Genomic DNA, 11487 nt, shown 5'->3' with positions numbered 1-11487 from the left:
GGGGGTGACGGGCCCGCCCTGTGGCTGCGAGTCTGGCCGTGGCCTCCTGAGCCTGGTTTCCTGGGGGGAAGGGACCTCCCCCCCACACCGCCTCAGCCCCCGTCGTGCCTCGGAAGCGCCCCGCACTCGGGCCCAAGGCCCCAGGGCCTGCCTTGTCATCGCCAAATCCCAGGCTCTGCGGCTCGGGAGGAGCGCCCCCGGCCCGTGCCTCCCCATTTCCGCTAGGGCCCCCCGTACAGCCCCTGCCCGGGGCCACCACACTGGCCGCTGCCCCGGCGGGCCAGCAGCCCCACTGCCTGCTCTGGGCCCGGCCGCCACCGGCTCCACGCCCTCGCCCACGTCCGAGGTGAGCCCTGGCCGCCGGGCTTCCTGGGGCTCCCTGCTGCCCGCAGAGGCGCTCTCGGGGGTGCCAGGGTGACAGTCCCGTCTGCGGAGTCAAGGTCACCCGGGTCACCCAAGCTCAGGTGCTGCCCGCCAGGCTCCGTCCTGACTTGAGGCCCTTTGATCCCCGAGCTGCTCAGCCATCTCGGCGCTCCCGCTCCCTCCTGGGGCTCCCGAATCCCGGGGGGCAGCGAGACGGCGGGTGTGCTGGTGCAGAGCGCAGCCCTTCGGTTCCAGCGGCAGGTCCCAGACTGTCCCTGTGTCCCACTCCTGTTTCCTAATGTGGCACGCGTGGTTGTGGCTGCCCGGAGCCGCCTCCCGCTGAGGCCGCGCTCCTGCCGGCGGGGTCTCCCCGGGCGCCTCTGCCCGGCCTGCTGACTGTGCCTTTGTCTCTTTGTTTTCTTTTCAGATATTTTTAAAAAGATTTATTTATTTATGCACACAAGAGCCGGGGTACAGGCCAGAGTTGCGGGGGGTGAGAGGATCCACCAGAGACAGAGCGGGGAGCAGAACAGGCAGACTGACTGAAATGCACTGCTGAGGGGAGCAGCGGGGAGACAGGAGAGGTCTGCTGCGTCATGCTGGTCACCTCCCTGGCCAGGGATCGAACTCGGGCTGCAGAGGCTGCGGACAGCTTCATAGCACTGAGACTAACCCCTGCGCGACCAGGAAGGCCCCGTTTTCGGTTTGTGTGGGTGGTAACAGCGTTTCCTTCTCTTGCTTTAAGCTGGCTTCAGACCCCTTCTTCAGGAACCGGGTGTGTCCCGGAGGCGCCTTTGTAGGGGTGTCTGTGCCTTTGTAGGTCCCGTCTTTGTGGCCATAGAACTGCACCAGAAGGGGCGAGGGCGGGACCAGCAGGAGTGCCACCAGGCCGCCCCATGCCCATGAAGGGTTCCCCACCCTGCTGTGCCTCTGGCTTCTGGGGCCATGGCCGTTCCCTCCCCGAGGCCCAAATGTCTCCTGTAGCCTCTGCCAGCCTCCCTTCCAGGCCTTGCTGACCGTGAACGTGCCGGGCGAGGGCCAGGCTGGTCAGGCCCACAGGCCGGGAACGGTCCCCTTTGCTGCCACCCGGCCCTGGCGCTGCTCCGTGTCACTGTGGTCTGGTGAGCCGCAGGCAGCTGGCAGCTCCCTCTGCAGCAGGACCTGTCACACCCACTGGGCTGCGGCTGAGGTCGCCCCTGCCTGGCTACTGCGGCTCCCAGGCCCGGGCCCCGCCGGTGCGGCGCCGGGGTTCTGAGGTGGGCGTGCGTCCTGGCCACAGCACGGCGTTGGAGGCGCGGTGCAGGGGAAGAGAAAAAGATATCAGGCTTTTCTGCCCTTAGGATGGATGAGGGATCCTTGCGGTCCTGAACGCACGCCGGGTGGCGGCCCCGGGGTGTGGGCACGTGTAGATGGGATTCACCTGGGCTGAGAGACTGGGCTTCTAAGGGCGGCGTCACGGGGCCGCCAGCGGAACCACGAGAAGCGGAGAGCGGAGAGTCAGAGCGAAGGAGAGCGAAAGCGCAGCAGAGACCAGCAGAGAAGGCCAGAGAGCCCAGACAGAGCGAGGACTTGCTGGGGGCGGCCTGCCTCCCGGCCCCCCCCCCCCCCCGCACCCCTGCCTGCCGTGTGCCTGGTAAATCCCCATAAAAGCCGGCAAAACCCCCTAGGGCTTCAGGACTCCGCCGTCCCCCGTCTGCACAGAGCATAGAGATCCTGCCCTGTGTCCTTCTTGCCACTGCACGCGGACCGATTCTCCTTGCCCTGCGGCCTCTCCCGACACCGGCCTGGCTCCGCTCATCCTGGGTAGCTGGCTCGGCTTTGCCGTGGCCGTGAACACAGGCGGCTTCACTGTGCTGCATCTGTAGCCTCGGGGGACTCGGCTTGTTCCTGATCGAAGGCCGCATCCCCTGCCCCGCCAGCCCATCTCCTTCCTTCTGCTCTGCGTGTAAGACCTGCCGCTCGGCAGCCATTTTACTGCCAAGAGGCTAAAGTGGATGTGCTTGAGCGGGCAGACTCAGGGGCCTCCCTGGGGGCCAGTCTCAGGTTTTCACCACCGCGGCCTGAGTTTGATCCCTGCCAGGGAGTGACCCCCAGGGCACAGCAGACCTCTCCTGTCTCTCTGCTGCTCCCCTCAGCAGTGTGTTTCAGTCGGTCTGCCTGCTCTGCTCCCCACTCTGTCTCTGGTGACTCCTCTCACCCCCACACCTCAGTCTGCACCTCAGCTCTTCTTTTTTTTTTTTTTTATAAGATTTATTTATTTATGCATACAAGAGCTGGGGTACAGGCCAGAGATGCAGGGGGTGAGAGGATTCACCAGAGACAGAGCGGGGAACAGAACAGGCAGACTGACCTAAGCAAACTGCTGAGGGGAGCAGCGGGCGGGTCAGGAGAGGTCTGCCGCGCCATGTGGGTTGCTCCTTGGCTGGGGATTGCTTCATAGTGTGGTGCTTAACCCCTTGTGCCACCAGGGAGGCCCTACACCTCAGCTCTTCTACGCAAAATACATAAACAAAAAAGACTCTCAAGGCCTTGGGTGACGGGGACTGTCGCCGCTGTCTGAGGGATGAGCTCTGTCGCCCTTCATGCCTGCTCCACTGGCGCGCCTGCCCAGACCCTGTTCTAGCTGTGGAGAGCGTTTCGCACTTTACAGAATCTCCTGTTGTCAAAGAAACACTGCTGAGTGCCAGGTCACAGCCCAGAGAGCTCTGGCTGTTCCACCTCAGGAGGCCCTCGCGGCGCCCACGGTGCAGGTGTAGGAGAGGAAGGACGAGGCAGCGCGGGCGGGACTGCCCCGCTTCAACGGTCCTCTGGCTCCTGGCTTCCCGCCCTGGCACAGCTGGCGGCCTGGCTGGGGCCCCTCGCCCTGGGACCCTCTGGCACCGGGACTAGGGGCGCTGCTGTAAGGTCCGGCGCGGTGAAGACAAGGAGAGCCAGGCCACTTTTTCTGCCTATGGCAAAGGTTGTCTAAGTTGGTTAGAATTTGGGGGTCAAAAGGGCCCATTTCCGGCCACCTAGAGCCGTTGTCCAGTTCCTATTTGGGCCAGGCCCTGGTGCAATAAAAAATGAGGCGCTTAGGTCTCACATCCAGCTTTACATGTCGAGGGCCAAGGGCCTTCAGGAGGCACCCAAGGGCGTGTGTGCTGGAATGCGGGATGGCGTTGATCCCATAGTGAGTGTCCCTCTTAGGGTCCCAGATGGAGGGTCGGGGAAGGCCTACATCCCAGCGTCCCGGCCCGATCCTCAGGAAGTTGAGTGGGAGAATGAAGGGGAAGGCGGCGTCCCGTGTCCTCTTTACCTCCGTTCCCCTGAGGAGACGCCTCACCTCAGAGGGAGCCCTAAATGGAGAGGGCGGGTCAGGAGGGGGAAGCGATCACTGAATAAAAAGCAGAGACCTTCGTGATCCGAGGGACCCTAGAGGCAAGAACTCACCCTGGGAGAGTCAAGAGCCCAGCCTGGGGGTCCACAGGCCGCCGAGTCTTTTCGTTCTTCACGATTATTTGGTGAAGTGCCGCGGGACGAGCAGGCGGGCCACCAGGGGCAGGAGGGTGGCCCTCCACGGGGGAGGAGGAGTTGTTGAGGCGGAGGTGGCCCCGTGGCCTGGAGCTCCCAGGGCAGCCAGACGCGGGACAAGAGCAAGTCCCTGCTCTGCTCCCGGGGCCCGCGAGGCAGCGAGGCCCGGTCTCCCGCTGGGAGGGCGCCCGGGTGGCGCACCGGTTCAGCCTTCGTGAGCTCAGAGTGTTATAGGGCAGCCCCGATACAAAACGGGGTGCCTGACTGTGGGTCCTCACCCGCGCGCTCAAAAGGACTTATCCATGCTCTACTGCAGGCGCACGCGAAAGGTTCATAAAAGGTTTATTGACAAGGGAAGGGGAAAGGAGGAGATGTACAGCTCTGGGAGAAAAGCGGGAGATAAAGTTTTAAATGCGTCCTACCCGATCCGCTGACCAGGAATCCCAGATGGCGCCCTGAGAGCTGCCGCCAGCCAGGAGCCGGGAAGCCAGGAGGCGAGCAGTAGCCAGCCCAAGGCCCACGTGTTTGGTTTTTATACCCAACCTGGCTGCCCAACTCCACCCTCAGGTCCCAGCCACCTTCCCTTTGGTGGTGACGGGATTTGTCTTTCCCAGTGTCCTGATGGCTTTGGTCTGGAGTGGGGGTGGCGTCCCCAAAGCCTGCGTGGGATCAGCGCAGGACATCCTCTCCCCTAACAAGAGGGGCTCCCGGCCACCAGTTCCACGGGGAGAGGCGGGGAGAGAGAGTGAACGAGAGGGAGAGCGGAGGGCTCGGGACGGGGCAGGGTCCCCATGCGGGATTGAACCCTGTTCCCGGCCAAGACACCAGATGAAGGGTCCGGTGCGATGAAGACAAGGAGAGCCAGGCGACATTTCTCACAGGAAGGGGAAATTTATTGCGCCCCGGGCGGACCTCCCGGACCCAAGGTGGGGCCCGTGAAGCCGGGCCCGTTGTGGGGGGAGATGTCCCTTTTATTTATTTAGTTTTTTTTTTTAAGATTTATTTTTATTTATTTATTTACTTATTTATTTTATTTATTTATTTATACAAGCACTGGGCACAGTCAGAAGCGCGGGAGGGTGAGAGAATTCACCAGAGCCAGAGCGGGGAGCAGAGCAGGCAGAAGGACCGAAGGACACTGCTGAGGGGAGCAGCGGGCGGCAGGAGAGGTCTGCGCGCCATGCGGGACCCTCCTCCAGTGGCCGGGGAGCAGCCGGGGATCGAACCGGCGCTGCAGAGGCTGCTGGCAGCTTCACAACCCAGCGCTCAACCGCTGCGCCCCGGGGAGGCCCGAGATGTCCCTTTCATAGGGTGAGGAGAGGTCAGGCAGGAAAACCGGGCTGGGGGGGCAGGTTTGGGCGACAAAGCTGTTTTTCGTGGCCCGAGCTGTTTTCTCCTGGTTATGGCTTCAGTGTGGGTTTGATGGTATCAGGGTCCTGGTGTCGGCCGTCTTGTCCTTTTCTGTGTGGGCTTCCTTGTTCCTGGCCCCCGCAGCGCCTCTCACTGCCCGGGCACCAGGGAGGGCCCCGCCAGCTGGCGGAGGAGAGAGGGAGCTCGGGGCGGCCTCAGCCGCCAGCCCCGGCCTGGGATCCCGCCCCCGTAGCCGCTGCTGGGTCCCGCCAGGCCCAGGCGGGGAGCAGGGCTGGGCCGGCTCCCCTCCCCGCCGGCAGGCCTGTCTGTCTCCCCGTCTCTGAGCTCGCAGTGGCCCCCCACAAGGAGGCCTCGGCTGCAGGACACCCCCTGCTGGGCGAGCAGGGACATGGCCCCCCCTCGCCCCCCCCCAGCAGGGGCGCAGGGACGGGTCCTGCCCCCAGGGGGCGCTGCAGGCCGCTCCTGAGCAGGGGCCGGGGGAGGACGGGACTAGGGGTTCAAGCCCACAGCTGGGGGGTCCAGCTCTCCGTCTGGGCTCCTCATTTGTGAAGTGGGAGATGAGCACCTCACACCCGGTGCTGGCGCGGAGACGCTCACGCCGGGAACCCCCGCGCCAGGCCCACCCGAGGCCGGCGGTGAGTGCCTGTGCCCTTGCTGCCCTCCCACCCATGTACCCCCCACCCCCCACCCATCCCCCAGCCACCCGCCACCCACCCAGCCATCCACGGCCCTTCCCGGCCAGGGGCATCTCTAAGGTCCAGGAGAACAAGGGACGCTGGGGAGAAACCCCTCCCGGCTTCCAGGGACGGCCTGGCCCTCACGCTCACAGCCGCTGGTGACGGGCCGGTCACTCGTTAGCAGCTGTTCGTTTGCCGCTTACGAGTAGTCGGCTGGTTACCCGGCCAGGCAACCAGTGAGCTAGTGAGCCGCGAGTCAGTCAGCCCACCCGCGCCTCAGGGCACCCCCAAGCCCGGCCAGGCCTGGACACGTGTCCTAGTGCAGACGGGGCCTCTGGCAGGTCGGGCCTGTGCTCGCGCCCTGGGGCACTTCGGGTCACCGGGTAGATTCTCGTGGGGTAGTCGCAGTTAACGAGCTCCTGCTCAGCGAACTAGTTGGAGCCCTGGGGCCGCTCCCGCCCTCCCAAGGCCAGCGCCAGCCCCAGCCCCAGGAGGGCTCCCGCCACCCCTGCCCCACTCCAGGCCCCCCGCTGGCTGCTGCCCGCAGAGGGGGCGCCTGGGGAAAGTGGAGAAGCTCCAGTCCTGCAGCCCAGCCCCTTCCAGCAGGAGGCTAATGGTGCCACACAACCCTCCTCTCGGCGTGGGGGGAGAGGGGCGTCCCCGCGCACCCGTGACCCCTCCCGGGGAGGCTCCGTCTGCACAGGCCCGGGGGCAGGGCAGCCGCTGCTCAGGTCTGGTCAAGGACCCCCTGTGCCCTCGGGCAGGTCTGAAGCGCCAGGTCTGCAGGGAGAGCAGCTCCGGGAGGGCAGGGAGCAGGGTCCCGCGGGGGCCAGGCCGCAGGTCGTGCTGAAGGCGGGCTCGCACTCGCCCCAGGAAAGGCGTTCCGAGGAGAAGACTTGGTGTCCTTGAGCAGCTGGGGCCCAAACAGGCTGCTGGCCCGTCCCCGCCAGGCAGACACGCTTGACCCCACCCCTCAGCCAGACCCCGCTCCTGCAGGACGTGGGGTGGGGGTGGGGGTTTCTGCACCTGTGCGGCGCAGCTGGGACATAAGACTGAGGGTCCCGGGGTGGGTCTTGGGGTGCACGGGGTGGGGCGAGCGTGAGGGGGTGTCCAGGAGCCCCCCGGGCACAGAAGGCTCTGGAAGGTCTCGACTCCAAGGTGCAGACATATTTATTACAGACAGGGCGGGACGGGGCGGCTGTCAAAGTGAAGGGCTCGGTCAGGGGTCCCACCGCCTTGGGGTGGGGTGCAGGAGGTGGGGGGCGCGGAGTAGGGGGAGCAGCAGCAGCAGCAGCAGCAGCGGCGGCGGCGGCGGGCAGGGGCCTGGCCGGAGTGCCCCGCTGCGGGCCACCAGCTTGCGGATCCAGTTGAAGTGCTTGCTGACGTTGGTGTAGACGCCGGGCCGGTTGGGTCGGCCGCAGCCCGTGCCCCAGCTCACGACCCCAACCTGAACCCACAGCCCGTCCTTTTTGCAGGTCAAGGGTCCGCCAGAGTCGCCCTGGGGAGCAGTGTGGGTTAGTGGGTGGGAGGGCGGAGGGCTGCACAGCGGGGTGCAGTCACCCCCTCCCCGGGAACCAAGCTCAGCTTCTGCCGCTACACAGCAGCCCCTGCTCCCGGGGCCGAGGGGCGCCTGCCCTCAGCCCAGGAGGGGGCTGCTGGGCCTGAGCTGGGGAGGGAAGGGGCACTCACGAAGCAGGAGTCCTTGCCACCTTGGGGGTAGCCGGCGCACACCATGTCCCCCCAGATGTCCGTGCGGAAGGAGGGCTGGGAGTACAGGTGGTTGCACATGGAGGTGTTGATGATGCCCACCTGCACCTCCTGCAGCTTGTAGGGTGCTGGCAGCACTGGGGGGCAGAGGAAGAGCGTCACTTAGCCTGTCTCCCCTGTCAGTTTGTTGGCTGAGGCTGGAGGGCGGCCGGGGCACCCCCGAAACCTGGGCCTCGCCCCCGGAGAGCCACTGCTCTAGCCTGGCACCGCCCTTATGGGTGAGCAGCCAGATCCAGGGAGGCCAGGGTGTCCCAGCCCCTCCTGGACCCCGTTTCCTGTCTGTTCCACGTGGTGGGCTGCTGAGCTGGTTCCTGATGACCACGCCCCACGGCCACATCTCCGTCGGCTGGAGCGCTGGCCGTCCAGGCAGGGGGACACTCCTGGAAGCTCTGGGCACCCCAGGACCTGCGTGGGGAGCACTTGGGCTGCTTCAGCACCAAGGAGGAGCTGGGCAGGACCCGCTTTCAGGCAAGGAGAGAGCTGGGGCCTGACTGCCCCCCGACCAGGCAGCAGGGAGGTGCCGAGCCCAAGGGGGCCCGGGCCTGTCCAGTTCCTACGTCTGGGCCCCTCGTATCCTGCAGAGGCAGTGACAACAGACGGAAAGACGAGGTGAGAGGGCCGTGCAGACTGCCGAGCCTCGGGGCGGGCAGGCCGAGAGGGCTCGGCCCAGCCCTGTGGTGGGGACAACGGTCAGCCCCTTTGACAGGTGGGGGAACTGAGGCCCCAGTGGATGACGTGTCCTGCAGAGCCGAGGTGGACACCAGGAGACACTGAGGCCCGTGACAGTAGTGGGCGCCGGCCAGACGCCAGCCGGGGATGGGGGGGCATTTGAGGAGAAGAGTAAGGACCCCAGTTTCAGGGAGAGGCAGACCGAGGCTGAGACTGGCCCACTGAGAGGGGGACCTTGGGGCCACACTCCCTGTGGGACACAGGCTCTGCCTTCGCTCCCCGGGACCTTGGCAAGTTCCACACCTGCCTCGGCTCCCTGTAAAGCAGGGACTACCCCGCCCCCGCCTCACCAGAGGGACGAGCAGAGGCACAGAGACCGCGCCAGCCCCCCGAGGCCGGGGTCCAGGAAGGGGCGCACACAGCCCTTCCTGCTGCGGCCGCTGTGGTTACAGGAGGGGCGGGCCGGGGCCGGTAGGGCCTCCCGGGGCGCCGGCCCGGGGTGTCTGGGTGGACGTGCAGGCGGCTCGTGGGGCACCAGGACTCTGGAGATGCATCTCAAAGACAGGGAAAGGGGTTCAGTCTCCAGGAGGGCAGCTAAGAGGGGCAGGTGCTGTGGTCTGGAGGAGCCCGGGGCCGCGTTTGGGGTTGGGGGGAGCTCCCGCCAGGGGAGCTTTCGGGCCCCTCTCCCCGGCCCGGGCATGCTAGAGAGTAAGGCCGCCCGCTGGGTCTGGAAGGCCTGGCTCGGGAGGGAGGCCTGCCGCGTGGGCGCGTGGTGTTGGAGCGGCCGCCGAGAGAAGGCCGAGCCCCAGAGGGAGGGCCCAGCTGGACAGACAGACCAGGGGCCGAGGCGGGGGCGGGTGGAGGGCCAGGGCCTGGCGGGGCCCCTCTCCCCCGCCTGTGCCCAGCCTCACTCTCATTCTCCGCGACGTCCCCCCAGCCGGTCACCCAGCAGTCGTTGCGGTTCTGGAACTCAGAGGAGGAGGCCAGGACGCAGATGGGCTGGATGAACTTGTCGTAGGTGACGGGGGAGGACAGCTTCAGCAGGGCGATGTCGTAGGGCTCGGACCCCAGGTACAGGGGGCTCAGAATGATATCCTGCACCTGGTACCGGTTATAGAAGGCCTGCAGGTTCCAGATGGACGGGAAGGCAGACAGCTCCCCAAACTGGACCGTCCAGGCAAAGGGGTCATTGTTCCTGGTCGGGGGAGAGCTGTCTGGGTGGCCGCCCGGCACATGCCCTCCTGGGTGGGCCTGCGGGGTCCCATCAGGGTCCCTGACACCCTTGGAGCCTTTCTTAGGGGCCCCCAAGTCCCCGAAGAAACCATGAGAGCCCAGAGGCCGAGACCGCGTCCCCGGCGCAGGGGCCTGGGTGGCAAAGGTGGCTGCCCGGCCCGGGGACCCTCCGTGGCCACTCGGCCAGCCTGGCAGCTCCCAGCTGCCCGCAAAGAACCACCCGGCCCCCCCCCCAAAGCAGGGAGGGGTCCCACAGCTCCCTGGGGGCAGGGACCCCGCCCGGGGCCAGCACCTGGCACCCCTGCAGGTCGCTGCGCTGGGGCGGGAGGAGGGAGGTGAGGGCTGGAGCTCCCTGCTGGGGAGGGGACAGCGCAGGAAACCAGCCCATGTGCAAACGTGCCTGGGGTGTTGGGGGAATATTCTGGAAGGCGCTCAGCGGGCCTCCCCCGGGGCGCCCGGGGCCAACGGTCCCCGCGGGCGCGTGCGCGGGGGGCGCCGGACACTCACTGGTCGAAGCAGTGCGCGGCGGTCAGCGCCCAGCGGTGGCTGAGCAGGCTGGCGCCGCAGAAGTGCGAGCCCCACAGCCGCAGGCTGCCCTGCCACGGCCAGCGCCCCTGCTCCGCCGCCTGGCCGCCCACGATGCGCGTGGGGAGCGCGCGCTGGCCGCAGGGCCCTGGGGGGACAGGACACCTGCGGCCGCGGCCCCCGAGGCCCGACCGCCCGCCGGGGGCGCACGGGACCGCGCGGGGTCACGCCCAGGACCCCCCCTGCGCCCCCCCCTGAGCCCGGGCCCCTCCCCCCTCGGGGCCCCTCCCCCGCCCCTCCCCGCCCCCGGGGGCGCAGGGCCCGCCCGCCGGCCCGGCCGTTACATGAGAGCAGCGAGGAGTTCGCGTGACCTGGCGGGAGAGCGAGACGTGAGGCGGCGCCGCGCCCGGACCGAGACCGGACCGAGAGCGGACCGAGCCCGGGCCCGCGGGCGGCGCCCACCTGCGAACAGGATGTCCTTGTCCTGCAGCGCTGCGGGCGGGCGGGCGGGACGGGGCGGCACGGTCAGCGCCCGCCTCCCGCCCGCCCGCCCGCGCCCCCCGCCCCGCCCCGGCTCACCCCACAGCCGCGCCAGCAGCAGCCACGCCAGCGCCACGCGCGCGCCCATGGCCGCCTCTGCGCCCGGCGCCCCCTGGGGCCGCGCCTCCCGCCGCGCGGCGCCCCCTGCGGGGAGGGGCCCTGGCCGCCCTGCGCGGCGCCCCCCGGGGTCAGGGCTGGGGGCGCCCCAGCCCAGCCTCAGGACCTCCTGGGCCTGACGCCGCCCCGGAGCCGGGAAGGGCCCGGGACGGGCGCGGCCAGCACCGGCGGGACAGGCCGGTCCCCGTGGGGCCGCCTGGGGCCGCGCACTGCCGGGCTGAGCCGGAGGGGCGCCCAGCTCAGCGCTGCCTGGTCCCGTCTGGGCCCGCGCCAGGGCCGGGCCTGCTGCCCGCCCGTCCCCTCCAGCCCCGAGGCGCCCCAGCCGCCCCGTCGTCGCCCGGGGTCAATCCTGACCGTGGAAACTGCCTTCACGTTACTCAGGGTCCTGGCGGCGGGCGCCCCGGCCGTCCGCCCGCTGTCCTGTGGCTGGTGACTGTCGGGAAGGCGGTTCTGGGAGGCCGGGCCCGCATGGTGCCCCTGAGTGTCCGGCGCGCTGCCCCCTGGGACATGGCTGAGTTGGAGTGAGTGGCCCCAGGACAAACTTCTGGGGTCCTCCGCGGGGAGCCAGCGCAGCAACTGTTGGAAGGGCGCCTGACGGAGCCGTCTCTGCAGGTCCCCAGAGCTGGTGGGGTGCTCGCTGCCCCTCAGGCATCGTTCAGGGCTCTCCAGGCCACACAGAGCTGGCCCAGGGGGTGGACTCCTGGTTGGGGCCCCA

General features: G+C 68.0%; 1 protein-coding gene across 1 annotated transcript; it reads right to left on the bottom strand.

Annotated features, from left to right (window-relative positions):
- Positions 1 to 7140: 7140 nt before the first annotated feature.
- Positions 7141 to 10743, bottom strand: LOC311181822 (testisin-like; the record flags this gene model as incomplete). The annotated part of the gene is made up of 5 exons (XM_084250263.1): positions 7141 to 7419; positions 7611 to 7765; positions 9269 to 9552; positions 10098 to 10263; positions 10695 to 10743. 5 exons carry the CDS (start codon positions 10741 to 10743, stop codon positions 7141 to 7143), a joined length of 933 nt encoding a protein of 310 aa, XP_084106389.1.
- Between the last annotated feature and the right edge of the window lie 744 nt (positions 10744 to 11487).

The sequence above is a fragment of the Talpa europaea genome (assembly GCF_964194135.1).
Source record: "Talpa europaea genome assembly, chromosome: 12".
In the NCBI taxonomy this organism is placed as follows: domain Eukaryota; kingdom Metazoa; phylum Chordata; class Mammalia; order Eulipotyphla; family Talpidae; genus Talpa; species Talpa europaea.
The sequence above is the reverse complement of the archived record's forward strand: the minus strand, read 5'-3'. Positions and strand labels throughout refer to the sequence as shown.